This window comes from Leptinotarsa decemlineata, unplaced genomic scaffold (genome assembly GCF_025532065.1).
Source record: "Leptinotarsa decemlineata unplaced genomic scaffold, Ldec_3_MD MMD2_tig00000882_RagTag_RagTag, whole genome shotgun sequence".
In the NCBI taxonomy this organism is placed as follows: Eukaryota; Metazoa; Arthropoda; class Insecta; order Coleoptera; family Chrysomelidae; genus Leptinotarsa; species Leptinotarsa decemlineata.
The window spans coordinates 12,883,028-12,907,134 of NW_027412556.1; the positions used below are offsets into that span (position 1 = coordinate 12,883,028).

A 24,107-nucleotide genomic window follows, 5' to 3' on the forward strand; every position below is an offset into this window, starting at 1 on the left:
TAAAGCCAGTCTCGGATATATACTTACACAGTGGGTTGAATGGACTGACGCCTATCAGAAAACAACTACTCCCCTGGCTAATACCACGAAGGGCGTTGGATTATATCCGACAGGCGTCAGTGCAGGAATCTTCACAGAAAATTTTCTGCATATGCAATTGGCAATACAAGAGTCGGCCATCAATTTTGGAACGGGCACACTTGCAGACCGGTTTCGGGCTCATTAGCCACTCGTCAGTGCAAGATGGTGGCCATCATCTACCTAAAGTCAATGATATTACATAATTGAAAATCGGAATTGGCGTTGGATTATAAGAATAGAATAGAATATAGCTTTATTTTCAGGAATGATAACTTAGGCACGCACATTAATACTAACAAAGATAACAAAGTTCAGTTTCAGAAAAATCGGGAGTGTATAAATTATCATGTGGGTCATGTCCGATGTTTTATATAGGTCAAACTGGAAGAATGTTCAAAACCCGCATAAAGGAACACTGAAATAGGTTCTAGAATGAAAAAATAAATTCCACATATGCCACTCATTTATTCACACGAGTTCAACAATGAATTCAAGCCCCTCCATTTCCAGAAGAAAGGTTTGAATCTTAATCTGTTGGAATGTATGGACATAAGCAAATTAAAAAACTCTCATGATCGATCGAACTGAACTGAATCATTCGCCATTATTGAATCTGTTTATTTACAGGTAACAAAAGTTAAGTATATTTAGAGTACTTTCAAAAATTTAATTTATTCCTAATTTAATTTATTTATTAGAATTAAAATGGTTGTAATTTAGAAGTAACTTTTATTTTACGCTCGAGAAAGCTATTATAGGTATAGCGAAAGACATGTCGCTGTTTATGTAAAACCCTTTATATGAAAATAATAAAATGAAGTGTATTAGTTAGTTTTTCTGCAATTGATTCAATCAATCTAGGAACTTGAAGACAAATGTTTGTATGGGTTAAGATATTGAAAGCATTTGTATGAATTGAATAAAATAAATAAAGTGGTTTAAAAAAAACAAACTAATCACAAGCCCGCCAAGCCAATTTTGAAGGTGGTATCAATTTTTTTTTTTTGAGTTTGATGACACAAAGCTAAGACTTTGACTTCCAATTAAATAATACTTCAAGTTGATTTCTAATATAGGAGGACATGAACTGATATTTCAAAAAATAATGCAAGATTGAATAACTCTCCTAGATATTTTTCTATTTGGGAAGTTTCATAAGTACTTTCTCAAATCTCACCAGATAAAATTTACATATTACGATTTGTATATTTATGACCTACCTCGTAACCACCTCATCACATTCTTGGAAAAAACATGTTTTAAAATGTTTTTTTTTCGTTAACCAGCTGTCGCACCCCTATAAACGGCAACCCTCAGAAGTCGAAACTTGTGCGAGCTAAAGACAATCGAAGTCTTACCTTTTACCTTGTGATTCCTAACTCGGGTTGGACGATAGCAAGTGAAAATCGAGCGATGAACTATCGACTCACACATCGGCTGATTGACTGAATGTACATATGTACATATATTAAATATTCAGAAGTGAGGGGTGATGCCCATACGAAACTGAAAACAATAAATGGTAATCGTCAATTGTCAAGTCAAAACTTTTTTTTGGATATCAAAAAAATTCAGTTCTGGTAGTACTTCTCTATTTAATTAGGTTTTTTAATAGGTAGACAAGGCTGCCTATACGGTTAGTTGTTGTTTTTCTGTCAGGTAGCTGACACACGTAATTACAAAATGGTAGGTGGAGAGGCAAGGGTTTGGTGGACGAGTGGAGGGGGATAAACTTGCAGGAACGAGGTGTGCAATGTAGGCGTGACATTAATGATCTTGAATGAGGTAATCTTTGAGAATCATCTCGTTTGTTTAGGCAGTTGGGACGTTTTTCAATTTCAAATGCTTCGCGGTTCATCCCGGCCTGGAGAGTTTTTCAGTGGCAAATGGTTTTGGTGTTTTCGAAGCTTATCATGCGGCTTGTGTGACGATGATATTTGGAGAGGAATGAGGCTGGATCTGATTTACGGACAGCAAGCTCAAGATCATAGTCTGGTTGGAGACTCTTCTGTCAGTGTTGCCGATGCAGCCATATATATTAAGATTTATTTCAATTTTATATTTTGTGATAAAATTGTAGAAATTAACATCTTTTGAAACACAATATTTATGAATTCACAAAAATATCCGCAGCGGACATTGAATTCCATATGTGATTCATTAAAAATTTGAAACCTCTGGCATTAAATGAATCTTTTCACACACCAGAACAAAAATACTGCGCATTTTGCTAACGAATATTGCATATCATCAGGAGATGACGAGAGACAGTAGTTTTGGTCTGGTATAGGAAACAGTGTTTTCAATACATATATAATGTTATTAAAAAAACTACAAATTACAAAAAATATATAATAAGCAACAAAACGTAAACTACGTACAACGTTTTCGGAAATAAACACCGACATTGTTTTTGTAAAAAAAATAAAATTATTACAGATGAGACGACAAAAATATCAGCAGTTCAAAAATGTTTCCTTGAAGATTCAATATAGCATAAACAATTACGAGATTTCAATTTATTTCTTCTTTGTTTTTGTTTTGCTTTTTGAAGTTTCTTTTCCCTTGCTAGTACTGGCTTTGGCGCTCTCTTTCTTACTCTTATCTGCTTTAGTTTTGACCTGGAAAAAAATTAAAAATTATAAAAAGATCAAAACACTGACAAATACAAACACTGTTCAAATCAGAAAATGAATTTTTACTGGTAATGTTCAAAACGATAGAAAAATACGAACCGAAAAAACATTCCCTACAACCAGCAAAACAAACTAACCATTACCTTAATCATAGTATCAGCAGTGACATCGTCTTTCTCCTCGGTGTCAGACTCTTCAAAATCCTCAGTATCCAACAAATCGGCCTCTTCGCTGCTCATTTTCTTCTTTGAAAATCCGGCTCCTGGAGCAAAAGGCAACAGAGGGGTTTCTTTGTTGTAAGCCCTCGTAAAAGCGGATTTGACCTGAAACGACAATCATCAAGCATGCCAGAAGAAGAATCGAAGATTTCTCACCTTGGCGTCGATATCGTTGAAGGGGTTCTTAGCGTCTTTCCACTGACAAAGTTCAATGAGATTCGTCAAATCTTCTCTCAGCAGATTGTAGGCTTTCATTACTTGAATAGCTTGATGTATTCCATCTGTACCATATTTTTTCAAAGGAAGTATTATGGCGTTTCGCAGGGGTAGTAAATAGTCCAGTTTCATAGCCATCTTGTTCCCAGAAGTGCTAAAATTCGATATGAATAGGAATATGTTATTAATACACAGATGATTTGATCATTTGAAAAAACAAAATATGACACTTTAAAAATAACATGCTGGATTCCTCATGTAGTATACCTGAAAAAAAAGTAGGCATGTAATATTAGCTACAGTCCGTTTACCGAATAGATGGAGTATTCTCATACTCTTTTTGTGCCTACAAAGTTAACGTCCAGATTACACAATAACATTGAAACCTAACATTCAGAACCAATTTGCCAGTTACTTTGAATATACACAAAAATTGTCGCACCACCATCTGTTTAGTAGTTTTTGATAGAAATTAATGGAAAATATACAAACATAACGTCACAAGTAAGGGTGAAAATGTAAGTTGACTAAATTAAAAACAGCAGATAAAATTTGTTTGCCTGAGTGAAAACAGTTAGAAGGCTAAAATCTGTCGACCAATAATACTGGACCTGTGAAAAAACCAAGCTCTTTCACAACTGCATCTGTTAGGTGAACAGACTATAATTTTGTGTTTACGAGAGCTTTTTTATTGTTTGAAAGTGGTCGACAAATTTCATGGTGAATTTTACTAGTTCGGATTTCCATTGTCTAATATGATTTGAAATCTATTAAATAATAAATAAAATTAAAATGAATAGTTGAAAATATCAATTATTTTAAGCAATAAAACCTGAAATGAAATTACAATCAAATAAAAATAAGCAAAAAATTTAACAATTGAATGAAATTAAAAAATATTTCAAACCAAGTTACTTCATAACGTTTCGATTGTTAATATCCACAATGGTCTGTCTGTTAAATAAACATAGTTTTAAGAGGCTAAAAAAACGCTTTTATAGCATACAAAACGAAACAATTAAAAATAAATATAGTTTGAAAAAATAAAAACACGCTTTTAAAGAACATCAAACTGAAAGGTTAAAAATAATTAAAAAAAAAATAAGCTTAAAACAATAACGAACGAAAAATACTAGTATTATTGTGAAAAAAGCGACGGGCGCTTGATATACAAAAAATATGGCACCAAGTGCCCACTTTTTTTTTCACAATAATACAAGTATTTTTCGTTCGTTATTGTTTCACGATAATTTAAAAAAACATATTTTTAACTTTTTAGTTCGATGTTCTTTAAAAACGTGTTTTTTAGTTTTTTAAAACTACATTTATTTTTCCTTATTCAGTTTCGTATGCTATAAAAGCGTGTTTAGTTTGTTTAAACTATATTTATTTTATCTAAACTTTGAGATCAATGAGCCGTATATTGTTTAGAAAAACAACCATTGATATTTTCCGATTCCGGAGAGGTAGCCTGAAAATAAACTACCAAGCCCCAGGCAGCAGGCGCGCAAAGGAGGGTTACAAATAAAGCAGCAGGCGCGCGTGTTAATAAAAAAAATACTTTTATTAAATGAAGAAATACATGTTCGAATTATATCAAGGATGTTACGTACAGCGCCATCTGCCCGCGAATAGATCAAGCAATAATGTCACTGTTACTGTGTCAGGTGTTACTGAGGAGGAGCTTTACCACAAAACTCAGGTAACGCTTGACGAAGTATATGCGTGGTGTCGAAGAAATAACATTTTTAACCATAGGAAAACGGTTTTTATGAATTATAACCTAAGGAGACCATTAACACCCGGCTGTAATTTTGTTTAATCTGAAACAACTAAGTTTCTTGGCACCTTTATTGACAGCAAGTTAACATGGGAACCACACATTGACCACCTCTGCAAGCTGCTTAATAAAGCTTATTTTGCCATTTTACAGCTTAAAGACATAATTGCCAAAAAGGGTCTTTTAAATGTGTACTATGCTTTAGCTTATTCACATATTTCATTGAATATATTAATCTGGGGACGATCGAGTAATTTACAGCGCGTCTTTGTTGCTCAGAAAAGATTACTGAGACTAATTTTCAATGTAAATCGCTTAGATAGCTGTAAAGAAATTTTTATAAATAATAATATTTTTACGGTACCTAGATTTACATCTATAAATGTCTGGTGTACGCAAAAATTAATATGCTTTCTTTAAATACCTCTGCGGAAAGGCACATGTACGATACACGACATAAAAAATTATTGTCGATACCTGGGCATAAAACAGCTGCATTTAAAAACTTTCTATAAGTACTATAACTGTATTATTTTATTTTACTGTGTTCCTTTGCCTATCAAAGAAATGTATTGTAAATATTTTGTTTTGTCCCATACACACCTGTTTTTCTGTGAATTTTACAAGTACAAGTTATATTATACAATCATATTTTTGAAATATTTTTATGTGTAAAAATGTGACGATTCAGTTTTCAATCTGTCTTTTCATCATTTATTTTCTTACATGATTCTATTGTATTCAATTGACGTGCCAAATGTACACTATTGTATCAAATATTGGTAAATGAATATTTCTATTTCTATTTCTATATCAAGGAGGTTACGAGAGCGCCATCTGCCCGCGAATAGATCAAGCAATAATGTCGATAATTCTGACAAATACAGATCCCGAGCATTCAAACGGGAATAAATATGAAATGAAAAGAAGAGTTACAAACAAACAAACATACAGGTGAAGTTAATAATAATAAAAAAAGCGTGTTAATTAAAAAAAATAAGGTGAATGTTCAAATTTCGCGTGCTTACTGAGGATGTCGGCATACCAGTTGGCAATTTTTCCCAAAATTTTGAGCATGAAGCAAGTGGCAGTGAAGTTCGTTTCAAAATTGCTGAAATTTGACCAAAAAAGACGTCGCATGAGCATTGCTCAGGAATTGTTGAATGATGTCAAGGGCGATTCAGATTTGCTTAAAAGGGTCATAACTGGCACAACTGTTACGAATCATGGGTATATGGTTATGACATCGAAACCAAAGTCCAATTGTTATTCTGGAAAAACAATTTATGGCTTTTATATCACAATAATGCACCTGCTCACTTGTCATTGCTTGTTCTTAATTTTTTTGCCAAACACAACACCGTAATCATGCCTTAGCCACCGTATTCACCAGATTTGGTCCCCTGTGAGTTTCTCCTGTTCCCAAGATTGAAGAGACTCATGAAAGGGTGGCGTTTTGCGATGATTGAGAATATGAAAACTGAATCGATAAGAGAGCTCAAGGACATACCTACCAAAAAGTGCATATCAAAACTGTTTTGAGGATTGGAAAAAACGCTGGCACAAGTGTATTTAATTTGAGGTGGAAGACTTTGAAATGGACAAAATAGAATTTGATAAATAAATATTTTTTGAAAAATATGAAAAACCACCTTATTTTTTTGAACAGACAGCATACACGTGTACATTGAAATTTTTTTTTATACCTTTTGACATCAAATTTTCAAGCGGCGAAAATTTCTTTTAGGTCTAATGTCAATAGATCATTATAATTAAAGAATAATCATTAAAACGGACGGCATAAAAAAAAATACTACATTTAACGAATCAAATAAAATGAAAATTTGAGGTTAAGGAAGAAATTAGACAAAAAATTGACCTTACCTTATTCTGGTGTGAACTTGTAGCTCGCTGAGCATCCTCTTGTGTTTATTGGCAGACGAATTCTTTCCTAACCAGCCCGGAAAATTAATTCTGCCACTAATAGATCCGGACATGTAAAATCCCGGAAGCACTGACGAATATATGGCCTGACTTTCCAGAAGGGACCAATTATTCGAACCTCTTATTTTGGAATCTATCAAATCTCCCATGCTGATAGCGTCAGCGGCAAGAGCCACTCGCTTCATAATGTCTTTTCTAAAAATAGATTAGAGTTACAATTACATAAAAAATTCATGGTAAACACTTGCCTTGGACAATTAGTGGTTACGTTCAAATAATTCTCCTGTACAAACAGCGGCCCTAAACTGTAATCGTAAAAGAACAGCCTGGATCTATCGGCTACAGTCATATCTTTGTGTTCGGACTGGCTGAAAACCATCTTGATAACCTCCCACGGTCCCAAAATCGTATCTTTCTTCGAAGATTTCGTCTCTTTCTGAACAGTGTCCAAAGACAGATTTTTCTCGTCCGCTGACCACATTGCCAAGTGGTTCAAAGTCTGCCGAATGTCGCATCCGGTACCTGTGATTATTTCCGAAAGGGCAGCAGGAGGGATTTTGATACCTTCTTTGAAACAGATGGACATCATTGCTCCCTGGTAAAAAACAATACAAAACACTCATCAGTGTCCATAATCATTCATTCTGTATATTTCAAAGTGAAACGTTAATAGTTTTTCGTATTCGAATGCAGAAAAGTGCATAATTTCAATTTATAGACAGCATTGATGTTGAGTAAAAGCTAAAACTAATTTTTCAAAGCTGCGATTTTAAATACAGTATATAATATCAATGACAAACTCTAGAAGTCTTAATATAGATCCCTGCGAGACTCTACAAAACTATTTCTATATCAGACCTATACTGCCGTGCTTAGACAAGAGGTCGTATCTAGTTTTGCAAGAGTTTTGAGTTATTTGGAGATTAGTAAATCTAATTGGAATATCAGTGTTTATTGTATTCAGAATTTACTTTTTGGAGAACTGTCGTTTAGTGTGGTGAGTCGTTAATGATTCAATAGTTTGACATTTTAAATATTACTATTCAAGAGGATTTGATGACTTTGACAGATACGACTTTTGGACTAAGTTATAATGCTACACCATGAAATGAACTTGAGTCATATTCTTGTGAGAGATACGACTTTTTGCCTTTGGAAGAATCATATACGACATATCGACTTGGGAAATGAACTGACCAAATGAATAAGTGATGTTTATTAGGATTAATTGGAAACAAAAAATCATGTATTCACAATATTTCGTGAGAACTGAGAATGGAAAATCAGTAAAGTCAGTTTTTGATAATTGAAGTATTTTATTAAAAAACTTCAATCTAATCCGGTTTCTTCTTCAGTCTCCGGTAACTCCTCCCAAAACTTGAGTCTATTTTTGGGTACAGACATACCTTGTAATTTCTGAATCAAGTTATGTTTTCGAGTTGGGTTCATTCCTTTCAGAGTGGATCTGATTTGCGGCCGAGCTATTCCTTCTTTCAGAGCTTTCGAAGTTAGGAACCACAATTCAATTCGCTCTCCATCAAACTTTGTTTTGTAAAATAGTTTTTTGGAACCTCTCACGAAATGTACTTCACAAAACATAGATAATAGAGGTTTTGGCTCCGTTTTTTTTTATTTTTAGGTTGAATCTGTCATCTACATCCATATGAATGCAGGTCGTACTCCACTATTTGATATTTGAACACAAGTTTTATAGTCTTCAAAATCTACGACTTTGCCCTTCTGTTTTAACGACTTTTTCACTGGGTGATGTAAATAGTCAGCACTCATGAAAGTGTGACCAGTTTGAAGATATTTGAGTTTCAGTAAATTTATTGTTGTACATTCAGAATTAATGAAGTGAACTAAAAAACAGTACAGAGCCCAGTTTTTATTCTGGGCTGCACAATTATCCATCCAAAGTGTTATTTCTTTGGCATCTCTGTGTGATAATAGAAATTTATTGAAAGCTGATATTATGTCAGATTGTGACCTTCCAGCACCTGAATATATTCACCAAAGTTCAGTTGCAATGTGAAATTGTTAATTTTCTCGTTTTCAAAAACAATTTTCAACAACTGTTAAATTGAACAGGCGTAAGTATCACATTTTCAGCCAGATTTTGTACTCATCTTATTTCAATTGAAGTCAACCTAAGTTCAAAAGTCGTATATGGAATTTCAAAGCAGTGTTACGACAATCTGACTCAGTGCAGGGCAGATAGGACAATTCGACCATGTATTTGCTTATCAAATTCTATATGAATAGCAATAAGAGAAGTCTCAACTGTCAGATAGGACGACATGACTTAGCATCAACCAGATATGATACTTTATTTAATAACCGCTTGATATTCTCGAGATACGACAAATAGTGAATGTTATTTTAGGTATTTAGACTGAAGGAACGACATTCTGACTTTGTCCCTTGGATAGGTTGTGTTCAATAGAAGCGAAATATTCGAAAACCTTGAAATGAAATTTTTGGTTAGTTACGACCTTCTGTCTTAGCACGGCAGTAGTAATTTTGTATAGGAAGTTAATGTAAAAACCTGTCGGTTTCTGAGTTATAAAAAAAAAAAAAATGTTTTGGTCTTTCGAGCCGGATTACACTACTTAATCTCTCATTAATATTGTCCTTTGATATTTTTTAAGTTGGGAGTGTGACTTTTGACATTACTTTCAATACCTGAAGAGATTTTGGAAAATTTTAAATTACACAATAAATCTTACCCTGATTTGTTCAGGTCGAGGTTTGTTAAACCTCAGATCGAAGCAATAATTGACCAACGACCTCATTTTCTGGTGGTTTCTGTCATTACACATGCAAATTATGGGAATGCTGGTATTTTTTATGAGGTTGATCAGTTCTTGAATTCCTCCTCTATCTTCGTTGCCAGCCATTCCATCAACTTCGTCCATCAAGAGAACGCGTTTTTTGTCAGTTGTCTTTTTGCCTTAAAAAGACAAATTTTAAAAAACCCAATTAGTCTATTCATATAATATGAATACAGGAGAAGACGAACTACAAAACTTTTAAGTTTTTTTATTTTTTGAAGGTAGAATGGAATAAATATTGAATACACTGAAATAATATTGTACATTCCCAAACAGTATTTCTAATATTTAAGCAGCATTTACTTTTATAGTTTAAATTATCATTGCAAGTGTTGCATATCATTGCATGTGTCATTGCATTGTCTAGCATTTATAATTCTTAACAACTTATCCAAATACTTATAAATCTATACTGTAACTACTTATTTTTCAGATAAGAGTTCTTACCAGCAGCAAATCCAGCGATAGTTGTGGTACTCAATAACTGAGACACCTCTTCATGCAATAATCTTTTACTCCTGGTGTCGGACGCATTGAATTCAACTACATCGAAGCCCATGTCTTTAGATACCAAAGTGGCTGTTGTTGTTTTTCCTAGAATAATGATTATTTGATTGAAAAAAAAAAAACAAAAAAGGGGTTTTTTCCGAATTTTTTATGTCTTCATCAGAAGTGTAACTGGGGCTGCCCCAAATATATTTATGAATTAGTCTCTAATTGTTTATATATTGGTATGCACTCATAATTCAATTCTGGAAATTCAAATGTGAAAGGGTATTTATTGGCATTTTCATGAGCGCTCAAACATGTTAATTATAATGTATAATATATGCTGTATATATCATTCATTATTTGTTTAATGTTATGGTGCATTTTGAGAGAAAAATACATTTATTATCTTAGGAAGACAAGTTCCAGTTGACAAACTTTTCTGAACTATGGTAAAAACAATATAAAGTTAAACACTGTAATGTTATCTATATAATAATAATAATAGCAATATATTTTCATTAGTTCGGACTTTCATTGTCTGATATTATATAAAATGATTTGAAATCCCGCTTTCCTTTTTCCGCTTCACTGGTTTAGTGGGAGATGACCGTTTGGCGGGAGTTGACCATTTTTCGCTTGATGATGGGTTTCCATATGTTGCGTATCTCTACGCTAGCTTGGCTGAATACGTTGTTGGACAACATGTATGCGGCTTCTTTGAATTTCCTCCTAAACCAATGTTCCTCTCTGTGTACGATTTCAGCTTGGAACTACTCGATGTTATGTTGATGGGTCCAAACATGTTCTGCTATTCCTGATTTGCTGGTTTCCCTTCGCTGTGTTTCTTGTGCTCGGCAATGCGAACATTCAATGGCCTCTTAGTTTCACTGATTTAGGATTTTCCGCAATCACAGGGTATTCAGTAAATGCAATTCTTGGAATCGCAGTCCGCTTTTGGTGGCATGGTTTTCGTGAGGCTGCTACAGATAGTATTTCCGGATCTAAAGCAGGTTCTGATGTTGTACTTGGAACCAATTCTTCTTATCCTTTCCGATAGTCCTCTGATGTAGGGAAGTGCAAGCACTGGTTGTGACAGCTTCCCTTCCTTGTGAGGCTCCTGGTGTCTTTAAGCCAAAGTTGTACATGTTGTTCAACAACGTATTCAGCCAAGCTAGCGTAGAGATACGCAACATATGGAAACCCATCATCAAGTGAAAAATGGCCAACTCCCGCCAAACGGTCATCTCCCACTAAACCAGTAAAGCGAAAAAGAAAAGCGGAGAAAGTGAAAGTACTCGAATGACCCATAAGCTTGGCTGAATACGTTGTTACAACATGTACGGCTGTACATGTACTGGTTGTGACGGCTGTCGTACAACATGTACAACAGCTGTCACAAACAGTGCTTGCACTTCCCTACATCAGAGGACTATCGGAAAAGATAAGAAGAATTGGTTCCAAGTACAACATCAGAGCCTGCTTCAGATCCGGAAACACTATCCATAGCAGCCTCACGAAAACCAGGCCACCAAACGCGGACTGCGATTCCAAGAATTGCATTCACCGGATACCCTGTGAGTGCGGAAAATCCTATATCAGTGAAACTAAGACGCCATTGAATGTTCGCATTGCCGAGCACAAGAAATACAGCGAGAGGAAACCAGCAAATCAGGAGTAGCAGAACATGTTTGGACCCATCAACATAATATCAAGTGGTCCCAAGCTGAGATCATACACAGAGAGGAACATTGGTTTAGGAGGAAATTCAAAGAAGCCGCATAGATGTTGTCCAACAACGTATTCAGCCAAGCTAGCGTAGAGATACGCAACATATGGAAACCCATCATCAAACGAAAAATGGCCAACTCCCGCCAAAAGGTCATTTCCCACTAAACCAGTGAAGCGGAAAAAGGAGAAAGTGAAAGTACTCGATTGACCCATAAATAGTCATCTCTCGGAGGATTCAGTCCAGTCATCACCCGAAGACGATTGTGGATACCAACAATCGAAACGTCATGAAGTAACTTGGCTTGGAATCTCTTGACTTTTTATTTTTTTGTTCAATTGTTCAATTTTTACTTGTATTCTATTTCAGGATTTTTTGCTTAATATAATTGTTATTATTTTCAGCTTTTATTTTTCAGATTGTGGAAGGATATAAACCCAAAAAACAGAAAGTATTTAGTTCACCACAAAAACATGTCTTTCAAAGAAAATGTTTTCATAGTCTTCAAATCAAGGCTAAAAAAGTTCTTAATAGAAAAAATTGCTACTGTTATGAGTTTTAAATTTGATTTCAATGTGATGTGTTTTTACTAGTAACTTTAATATACAATATTCTAGTTATAAGACCATTGACGTTTTTCTCGTCACCGTTTAAAATATTTTTGAATAAGTTCATACTTTGAACAAAAAAAAAATTATCTCATTTCATTTGATAAAAAGTACATTTTACCAAATATTCTTCAATCTATTCAAATAGTCTGTATTATGTGGAAAACGTTTTTTTAACTTTCAAACAAAATGAACTCTCAGGAATATTAAATTTAAAAATGTCATATTATCAAGAACTTGGGTTGTATTATTATCACCAATAATATATGATTTCTTTTCTCAAAGAACTCACAATTTTATATAAGTAGTTATACAAAGTAAGTGGGTAAGCAGATATTGAAGACATCCATCACAGCTCATTAAGAAAAAAACTACCAAGTATTGTAAAAAATATTTCATGAACTGGATTAAATTTCATATATATACTTTTTGATAAAGTAATAAAAATAAAACTGGAACCTCTGGTGTAGAATAAATCAAAAAGAAGCATTTTCCCAAGAGAACTAATTTTTTTTTTCATCTCCTGAAGACGCCAACTTGGTTGGCGAAACCCCCGTAGAGAAGAATATTGCAATTCTGATGTTTGGGAAGAGTGCTTGTTTGAATGCAATACTTTAGTTCAAATAATGAAGGAATATTAATTTTTTTCTGGGTCAGTGAAAATTTTTCGCAGATCTTCACATTAAAGTTCATACATCCGTCTAAGTCTAATCAATAGATTATTTTTTCTTCTTGTTAAAAAAACACAAACTAGAAATTATGAATCATTTACCTACTCCAGGGGGGCCACTTAATAATGCAGCTTTGTAAAAAGCTCCATCGTCATTCTTAGCCCAAGGCGAAGGCCTAGGTATTTTCTTACGTACTTCTGGAAGTTGGTTTCTGTACCAGTTTTTCAACCATTTCTGCAATTTACTCATATTACTGCTATCGCCCTGCTGCCCAATTATTCCCTTTAAGTCTTTTGGTTTGTACTTCTCCGTCCAAGACATACAGTCATCCGAAGTCGCTGTCTTGGGACGATCAATTTGTGGTAAGTCTTCAGATTTGAAAGGTTTACTTTTTTCACTAGGAGTATCTTTCAGTTTATGTTGTTCTTCATGAGATACTCTAGAATCAGTTTTTTCTTTAGGTTTTGATGAATTGCTTTTAGAATTTTTACTCTCCTTGTTTTCTACATTTTTTTCTTTCGGAGATTCTCTAGAAGAAGCTTTTTCTTTAGGCTTCGATGAATGAATTTTGGATTTTTCACTATCTTTGTTTTCTGCTAATTTTTTAGATTCAGAAATCTTTTCTTTTGCTTCTTCTTTGGACGACTTATCTTTAGACTTGCTTCTCACTTTTTCCTCCTTCTTGATTTCTTTAGTTTTGCTTTTTTCAGGTTCTTCTTCAGTGGCGATACCTGATTCAATGGAAACATCGGAGATCATTTTTGAAAACTTGGCTTTCATGCCGGACTTCACCAAAATCATATCTAAGAATTCGTCTTCATTGATCTCTGGTATATTGAGACCCCTAGCTTTATCGAGCTTAACCGGACCTGGATCTTCACCAACAACAAGATAGTTCACTTTTCCTGCAATGACATAGGTTTAAAACAAATAGGGATATTGAAAAATCATGATAATTACTGGAAACACCATGTACCACCTTTCCACCATGCTCTTTAACCAAATTTTCAAATTCTTCTCCTTCCAAAGAGTCTAGTATTCCAGTACGAAGGAATGTGAGATTTTTCAAACAGTCAGGTTTGCCCTAAAATACCACATATAGAATAGAATATGTTTATTTCATCACATTAACTACAAAAGTACAATAGTAACGAGTCAAACTGACAAACAAAAATAACAATAATTGAACGATAGTTATTGCTATACACGCTGATTACATCTAAAACAATTATTATGCAAAAAAAAATTATAAAAAACACATGTAACATATTAAAATATTAATGTCTCACAATTCAAATATTCGTCGATGGAGTAGAAACAGTACCTTAATAGTGAGTGCTTAACTCTAGCCTTGAAACGGTTGTAACTTAGACCGGTAATATCTGTTGGTATTTTATTGTATAAATGTAAGGTGAGTGAATTTCGAACTGAAAGATCCAGTCTATAAAATTGAGTCCTCAGGTGTGCACCTCTTCGAGTAGGGTAATTATGAAAGTCAGCATTTGTAAGGTACTAAGTATTATTTTTGTGAATCTCTAAAATGTTATAGAGTATGAAAATACATGGCAAGGGTACAATTTTCAGTTTTTGAAATGGAGGACGATAGTGTTCTCTGTTTTAGTAGGAACAGTTGTGTAGAAAGTTTTTTACACAGACCAGCAACATGTGCTTCCCAATTTAACATGTCATCAATTTTAAACCCCAATAAATCTACATGTTGCTTCTTCGTTAGTTGCCTATTTGATAATATTATAATTTTCTGTGTCTTATCCATGTTTAGTTTGAGATAATTTGAAGTAAACCAAGTTTCAGCATCATTATCTATTCTAGAACATAGGTCCATTGAGCCGTTAACATTTGAGTCTGCTTCTACCATTGATACATCATCTGCATAACATAAAGATAAGCTTGGGAGTAGGAAATAAATATCATTAATATATACCACAAAAAGAGTTGGTCCCAGTATTGACCCTTGTGGTACACCGTGCAAAGTAGATCTACATGTGCTAGAATTTCCAGATGTATAAACAACTTGTTTTCTCCCACACAAGTAGGTTTTCATTAGCTCTAAAGCTCTGCCACGTATCCCGCAATATTCCAATTCACCTAGTAGGAGATCATGATTTACACTGCCAAAAGCCTTACTTAGATCACATAGAGTTAGAGCAGACATTAGCCCCTTTTTGATATTCTCTATTATTGTATCAACTATAGCCATCACAGCTTGGGTTGTCGATTTGTTAGACCTAAATCCAAATTGATTTTTATTACATACTGAATGAGCATTTAAAAAGGAAATTAAGCAATCTTTAATTAGCATCTCAAAAATTTTACCAAATATAGGAATGATAGGTATGAGTCTATAGTTGTCTGGAATATTTAGATCACCCTTTTTGAATATGGGAATAACTTTACTTGTTTTGAAGATGTCTAGAAATACTCCTTCACAGAGGCAACGGTTGAAAAGAACAGTCGATTGACCAGAGTCAAGGTGTAGGGTTTCTTTAATCATTCTACTGTTTAAGCTGTGTATGTCCAAGCAAGCAGAGTTTTTTTAATTTAATTATTGCTTGTTTAACTTCAACCTCAGTAACTGGACTAAGGAATATGAAAGTATTAGGTTTGGGGAGTGTAAAAATGTAAGTTAGAGCATTAATATTGCAGGAAGGTAGATATTTTACAGTTTGTTCAGCTATATTTGTAAAAAATATGTTATATTCATCAGGGGAAATGCTGCTTGAGGCTGAAAGTTTTTGTTTAAATTTCGCTCGTAGTTAATTAACTTCCAAGCGTCCTTGGATTTATTACTTGATTCATTAATGAAATTATAATATGGATTTCTTTCGGCATTTTGTATAGCGCTCCGGTATTGCTTTTTGTAAATTTTAAATGCATTGTCATGTTCAGGCCTTCCAGTTGCAGCTCTAATACTATTCAACGCCTGGAGGTTTTCTCTCATTTGTTTTAATTTATCGTTGAAAAATGTTACTCGTCTTTTGTCCCTGGTATCGATTTGTTTCAGTGGGCAAACTTGATTTACAGGAGAACTGTAAGTTATGTTAATAAATTCTGCTATTTTATTTATGTTGCTGTTTTCGTCATAAGTCACCTTCCAATCAACTGATTCTAAAGCTACTTATAGAGAGTTCAATCCTTTTTTTTTGTTATACATCTATTCACAGTGTTTTTTATGCAATCATCAGGATAGGTGGATATTGTAATAAATTGCCCTGCATGATCAGCAATACAGGGATCAAAAATTCCTGTTTCGCAGATAGAATTATCAGATAAAATTAAAAAATTATTATTAACCAATTGATATAGAATAAATTAGGGAAAACTGGTTTTATATCTATTCTACTGTATTGTTGTGAAAATATTTTTTAGTAACATGACTGTATATATACATTAAGTACATCCACTTTTAACATCCGACAATCCATATTGGTTTGCATAATTTTAATTTTATTTAATTATCATGACTTCCTGCTCATTTTAAGCAGTAAGGATTTATGTACTATTATATTTAGAAGCTTTGTCAATAAGAATTCTATTCTTCAGATAATAAAGCATGCTTTGATTTGATTTACATAATATGGGGCTAGTGGACACACCTCTATGCAGGATGTGTGAACAGGAAGATGAGACTGTCAGGCATGTCCTGTGCGAGTGCCCGGAGTTATCGTCAATAAGAGAGTGTGTGTTCGGCGAGTCTTGGCCTACACCTGCCGATATAAAGGAGATGTCTCCCAGCGACCTGTCCACCTTCCTGGAAAGGACAGGATGGACGACGACCTAGGAGGACAACTCCTCGGGAGGATGTACAATGGGTCACATGTGGCCTAAGTGCGTGGGCTTACACTCACCCTCCCTACTGTACAGATACAGAGAGATGATTTGATTTAACATAGTAGACTTTGGTAATTGTTTTCTTATATAGGTCCTTCAAGAATACAATTTGAAACTAACATATTTTTGGTTGCTGATCATTAATCTAAACTTAGAATTTTCAGGTCATTCAGCTTTAGGATTCACAAGCTTCAAAGATTAAAAATAATATATTGTTCAGAAGCCCCATTTTGGTCATAAAAATTAGTAAAACAGAAGCTTCTTCGGATGCACACCTCGAATATATTAATAACCTATGATGATGAAAATACATCATCAGATTAAAAAAAAAAGAATCAGTTTGAATACAGATATACATTTCCAAATAAATTTAACAGTTCCCGAGTGAGATCCCTTAGAAAAATTTCCAGAATGAGAACAATATGACCATGATCATGTCAACAGTTTTAATCTTCTTGACAAAAAATTGTATCTATTCCTATCATTTTTTGATTATTACTTTCAAGAAAGTAATGTTTTCAATTCTTATCTTATCAAAGCCATCAAAATTAGACATTGTCTATTTGTAGGTATAATGTGATAATGTCATCTAGTCTAAAAATTGTTCTTTTTGTAAGTAACAGCATATAAATATCAAAGAAAATAAAATTTGAAAATAATATTCTGATTGGAAAACTTGGTTTGGCAAGTGAAACGTACAGAATGGAATCATAAAAGGGAAGGTGTAATTTTATGGGTTTTTATCGCAAAAGAATATAATTTTGAAGAATCGTATCTTTTTTGAATTGAAGGGGTTATATTTTTTAGGAGTGATTAATTTTTGGGAAAGAAAGTTTTTGGCTTTCTACTACTCCATCTTGATACAAAAAGAAGGATGAGGGAGTCTTCCATGTATAGAGTTACTTCCTTCCTTTCTTTGGAAGACTCCCTCATCCTTCTTTTTGTATCAAGATGGAGTACTAGAAAGCCAAAAACTTCTTTCCTGTATCTTTTTAATATTCATCATATGAATACTGAAAGTAAGTAGTTGCTACTTGAATATTTTGACTTGTTTCATGATCAGCAGAAAAAAAATGTAAGTATGTTACAACAAAATCTATTTAAAATTTACCTTAGGCAATTCTTTTTCTCCGTGATGTTTAGGTCCTCCTCTATTTTTATATTTTTGATATAACATAGCCGAGTACCGTTTTTTCTCAAACCTTTCCTGATCGGGATCAATACCTGAATCACTATGTTCAAGTTTAGGCCTTTTTGGAGTTGAACCTAAACATTATAAGTAAGTGAATCACTTTACTAAATATATGATTCAAACTTATTACCTTCAGAATTTTTACGCTGCCTTTTCTTTTCTTTTTTAGTTTCAGACTTATCTTCGTTTGCAATAATTGACTCAGATGAAGATTTTTTCTCTACAGTTATGTTTACAGCTTCTTCATTTTCATTTCCAAGAGAGTCTTTGTCCTTATTCAAGGCCTCATCGACCGTTTTATCTAAAATATCAACATTTTCTATGAGAAAATCGTCGTCCAAATCCAAGAGTGTTTTTTCAAAATCTTCATCTGCATGTATTCCAATTTCCGGATTGACCTTTTTCTTAGTTTTCTTTTTCTTACTTTTGGGTTGTTCCTCAGTTTCTTTTTGTTCAACTTTAGGAACTGGCACCACCTTACTCTGTTTGATAGGCGCGTTGCCAAAAACTTCATCTATATTTACAGGACGAAGGTTCTCCTCCTTTTCTTTCGGCTTTTTCTTGATTTCCTTTTTGGTTTCTTCTTCAGAATCAGAACTAAGAACCAAGACTGCCTTTCGCTTACCACTGGATTCTTTTTTGAGTTTGGATTTAGATTTTTCCGGAGTGCACTCGATAATATCATCATCCTCCGAATCTATCAATCGTTTGGCTTTTTTGTCTTTGGTTTTAGTAATAGCAGGCTGCACTCCACTACCAGTTTTCTTTACCACAGCGGAAAAATATGATCTGATATCCTGCAAAAATAGGCGGTATAATTTAAACAGACGAATATTAATTTGGCATACTTTTGACATATCGTAAAGATGATCCTGATTAACAAACCACAAAAGGTATTTATTTGTTTACTATAATTTTAAATATTGACATATAACATGCCGGACCATAACCATTCATTTGCCACTTCTTTTCATCTTGGCGGGATTTATGAGATGCATATTCAAACGAAAGCGTCTAGAGACCAGAAACATATTTGGCACATAAATATACATCATACATCAAGTGAGTTTCAACTATTAAAACGTGTCAAGCGGTTTTCAATAAATTTTTATAGTTTTCAGTGATTTTTGTCGAGTAAAAATAATATCTATATATTTTTCGAACGTCAGAGAGGGAAGGCGGGGACAGTTTCAGAAATAATCAATAGAAATTTTGGATATTCCTCAGATGAAAATATGCTATAACGGCCAATATCGTTTCAAAAATGACATTTATTAAATTATTTACAAGAGTTAGTTCTAGTTTCAATTCAGAAAGTGTTCTTCATTTTCAAGTTATTAGAAATTCAATAATCCTATTTAAGTCTTGAATAAGAGATCAAAGACATCTCAATTGTAATGCAACACCAGACAGCGTGGTTTCGATTTGACGTAGGTTTCATCAGTGGAGTTAGGCTGGGCCACATACATTGCTGGACTCGACTATCATTAAAGAACAAGTCTGCATAGAGACGATGACATCTCCCTTTCTGTCGATTTCATGTATGGGTTCGACCGAATACTTTTTCCTCGAATGTCAAAGATAAACGAAGCTCCCAAAGCGAAGCTTTGATACCGATCATGGAATTCGTAATTCAATGTAGTTTATCTTTGAAATTCGAAGAACTAAGTTTCAACCTACTACCACTTATGAGAAATATGGTGCTCAAAACAGCGCTATCTAGAGTTGGAACACGAAGACGCTATGTCATCTAATTGACTTGCAGTGAAAGCTGTAGTGAAAACAGTGGACGAATATCGTTCTGCGATCAATGTCAAAGCTCGGCTTTGCAACTAACCGTCATGGAGAGCTTCGTTTATCTTTGATATTCCAGAATTGAAATTTCTGTAGATCCCATAGATGACGTCTTTATAAAGGGAGATGTCATTTTTGCCTCTACTCATCCTTATAAATACGATGTTTCCAAGATGAGGAGGAAGAACATAGAAAATATGGAAGAAATTCTGCTGAACTGAAGCTTTTTGAATTAGAGCATTCTAGAGCTTATATTTAAATGACGTTTCGAAATTTACGATCTTCCGAATAGTTTTATACCTCATTATTGAAGTTGTTGCCAAAATAGTATATTATGCAACGATCATGTTATGATGGTTATTAAGACACGAGCATTAACCGGGATACGAAACGAGCCGAAGGCGAGTTTTGTATGGTATATGCGAGTGTATTAATAACCATTACATGAGAGTTGCATACGCTATTTTTTCTAAACCCGATAAATAATGAAAAACTATAAATATATATTTGTATTGAACACATTTACAGTAATTAACTCATATTTAAAAAAAAAACACAAACTTAATGGTATTATCATGGATATATAAAAACTATAAAGATTCTAATTATATTTATATTGAATACAACAACTGTAATTAATCTGATCTTTTAAAAATATTGGAGTCGATGGTATTTCTTCTATATCGCTGTTTTCAGACATTTTGATAATATAGGTAGGTAATATGAAAACTGATTTTGACAAATAAAGCAATTAGTTACTTAGGTTAGAATCTAGGACAAACAAAGGAACAGGATTCTTGATTGAAAAATTATGGGTTTCTATTGGTTGATAATTTGTATCGTTATGAAAAATCTGTATCATAATGGATATCATTATGAAACGGATTATGGTCATATAAGTGTATTGTTAGAGTACGGATGTAGAAAAAGGTAGCTTATTACTTATTACAGTGATTTTTTCCAACCAACCCCACCAGCAAAATTTCCCAACTTTCGAAACAATGAAAGCCGAGGGATTAGTTACTACTATAATATATTAATTTTTTTTCTTAGCTATCCAAAGATTGGCTGAATGCTTATGCTCGTTGGGGTATGCACAAACAAAAATAAATTTTGGTAATTATAAAAATAATAATGTGAAATATTCTACTTTGGACCAAGGTCCTTGGTCTTCCACTATATCCACCATGTATAGGAATATTCAATACAAATGAAAGGAAACAACACTTAAATAATATTGTGCTTACTGTTTTATACTATTATTTTTTCTATCTTCACGACCAGAAATTTCCTAACTTTTTCAAGTCGAAAAAACAGCGAAAAGTTGGGAATTTTGTAAAATTGTCACTTCAAAATTTGTGGACTGTTCAGGACTGTTCTCTTACTTGGGAGAAATTAAAATTTTTTGAAATTTTCAACAACTCAGAATTTCAAAGTATGGGATCTCTAAAAGTAATGCATTTTTGGAAATCCCAACCTTCTCCCGGTTCTTTCCCTTTTCTTATTACCTCCCCCTTTCTTTTCTCTCATTTTTTTTTATTTTTCATTCATTTTTTTACTATTATTTTTTTCTATCTTCACGGCCCAAAATTTCCCAACTTTTTCCCAAGTCGAAAAATCAGAGGGCGACGGCCCTGTTTCCAACTGTTTCTCGGAGACGAAACGTCGAATTTGAAAAGTGAAATGGATCTTGATAAGTTCAATTGTCAGACAGCTGTTGTCCTATTTATGTGTAATTTACTGGATTTATAAATGTATTATTTTTCCCCATTCCATTGTATACTTTCGATTCTTATATCTATGCAAGAGAATGTCGAAAGATTCAATGAATTTTCTTCAATTTCGTACTATGTTTAGAGTTAGCAGGTATACGTTAGGTTTTGTTGAATGTTTCAAAGGAACTGCAATAACATGGTTTCATTATCAACAACATTGCGCGCTAGCATTTTAACTTAAGACAAATGTTGGTTTCTAGAACTTGTCAATTGAAGTATTCTGTGTGAGTGGGGAGTGGGGATACAGAATGATTGAATGTTGTTGACAGCAGGATTTTTTAGGTTATGACATTAAATTGTAGGATAATAGTAATGAGAATTAATATAAGTATTATGTATTATTATCTACAGTCAGAAAAATGAGTTTTCTGAAATGTGCATCTTTATTTGCTTTTCCTTTAAATTTACGGAGCTGCAGGAACGTTCCCAAACATTTTTTCAATAAATTTTACTGTAATCTGTCTCCTTATAACATCAATTTGGAGTTGAATGGAACATCTTTGAATAACTATATCAAGAAACTCGAGAAGGAGTATGAGTTACTTAACCAATCAAACACACACCGAAGCAGGTGGATAGAACTGCAACCAGTAATGCAATTATTAGAAGACCGCAGGAATATAGTTCATAATATAGATAACTTGAAGGATTTATTGTCGGAAAATGACAATGAAATGCGGAAATTAGTTGAAGAGGAGAAGAGCGTTTTAGAGGGCCAAATAAAAGAAGTTGATGAGAAACTCCTACAGGCTCTGATACCTACCAACAAAGAAGATATATGTGATGCCATTGTTCTAGAAGTGCAATCAGGAGTCGGAGGTCAAGAAGCAATGTTGTTTGCTAAAGAACTATTTGAGATGTACTGCAAATATGCTGAATACAAAGGTATTCTTTGTACGGTGTTGGAAAGTTTTTTTTTTATCAAAAACTAATCTCTTAAAAATTATTCCCTTTCAGGTTGGGAAGTAGAAATTGCGGATTATGTTGAAACTGACTTAGGTGGTATCAGGTATGCCACAGCCTTGATAAATGGTCCATCGGTGTATCGATACATCAAACACGAAGCGGGTGTGCATAGAGTCCAACGCACTCCTGCAACAGAGAAAGCAGGACGAGTTCACACCAGTACTGCTTCCGTTATAGCTCTACCCCAGCCCACAGATATTGAAGTAAGCATCAACCCAAATGATTTGAAAATTGAAACAAAGCGTTCCACTGGTGCGGGGGGTCAACACGTGAATACAACTGACAGTGCTGTCAGAATAGTCCATCTTCCTACAGGTGTGGCTGTAGAGTGTCAAGTGGACAGGTCGCAAATCAAGAATAAGAAGATGGCAATGGCTCGTCTGAAAGCGATTTTGTATCAGAAAAAGCTAGATGCGCAAAACGCGGATATTGAAGCTACAAGAAAAAGTCAAGTCAGGACTAAGAATAGAAATGAAAAAATTAGAACCTATAACTTCAATCAGGATCGCATAACCGATCATAGGATTGGGGCTAATTTACATAATATGAAAGTGTTTTTCCTGGGTGGTGAACCTTTAGACAATTTGATTCAGGAGCTTGATGAACATTATTGTGTAGAGAATCTATTGAGTATTGTTAAAGACACATAAAAAATAGTTGTTTTATTTCATTGATGAATTTTATGTCATTTCATCAAAGGAAAACAAATTCGAATTGAATTTTTAGATATAATCCCATTTTTGGAGTTGCTATAGATTTTGTAATTGAAATATATTAACAAAAAGTAATAAGTATAGTGATGCCATAATTACAAGTCCCTTAAGGTAAAAAAGGGGGCTGCTAATTAAATAATGTTCCACAGTCAAGAGTTCTCATTTTCAGTGTAGTAGGCATGATTTCTTGAGAAATAGTAGTAGCTTAGAGAAAAAGTGGATCTAGAAATAAGAAAATGAGGAATAAGACAGTAGAATTTTAATATAACAGGTGACATAATAATACACTTGATTTTTTATTTTTTGGTTCTTAAATCTAGTCTCCAGTCCGACCTCCGATTAGAGTAGCATTGGCAGCTAGGTTAATAGGTAGTAGGCGCATTTAACGCTGGCAGCCTCTGCAATCAATCACCGCTCACATAAATATTTTGAGTCTTGTTTTTTTTATAGACATTGCAATAGGCTATTATTAACAGATGTCTCTGCCAGCCGATTAACCAACCATTCTTTATTCATAACTAATGACGTCACACATGACACCGACTTTTGATTTTCATATATTCAATATAAACGCGAAGATAGTTGTTACGAAAAAACCACAGACAAAATGCT

At 33.8% G+C, this 24,107-nt stretch overlaps 2 protein-coding genes across 3 annotated transcripts; one reads left to right on the plus strand and one right to left on the minus strand.

Moving 5' to 3' along the window:
• Nucleotides 1–2,419: 2,419 nt before the first annotated feature.
• Nucleotides 2,420–19,253, minus strand: Gnf1 (Germ line transcription factor 1). The gene is made up of 12 exons (XM_074175041.1): nt 19,096–19,253; nt 18,378–19,044; nt 18,167–18,321; nt 14,167–14,290; nt 13,308–14,111; nt 10,157–10,303; nt 9,605–9,828; nt 7,124–7,470; nt 6,816–7,070; nt 3,092–3,305; nt 2,861–3,040; nt 2,420–2,702 (listed from the first exon to the last, which is right to left on the minus strand). The coding sequence occupies exons 1-12, from the start codon at nt 19,102–19,104 to the stop codon at nt 2,601–2,603; spliced, it is 3,228 nt and encodes a 1,075-aa protein (XP_074031142.1). The 5' UTR covers nt 19,105–19,253; the 3' UTR covers nt 2,420–2,600.
• Nucleotides 19,254–22,044: 2,791 nt separating this feature from the next.
• mRF1 (mitochondrial translation release factor 1) lies at nt 22,045–23,452 on the plus strand. Of its 2 annotated transcripts, none has more exons than XM_074175042.1 (2): nt 22,045–22,710; nt 22,774–23,452. In XM_074175042.1, exons 1-2 carry the CDS (start codon nt 22,176–22,178, stop codon nt 23,430–23,432), a joined length of 1,194 nt encoding a protein of 397 aa, XP_074031143.1. In that variant the 5' UTR covers nt 22,045–22,175; the 3' UTR covers nt 23,433–23,452. The 2 variants fall into 2 exon arrangements, with proteins under 2 accessions (XP_074031143.1, XP_023028249.2); XM_023172481.2 differs by having other exon boundaries at nt 22,045–22,701.
• Nucleotides 23,453–24,107: the final 655 nt, after the last annotated feature.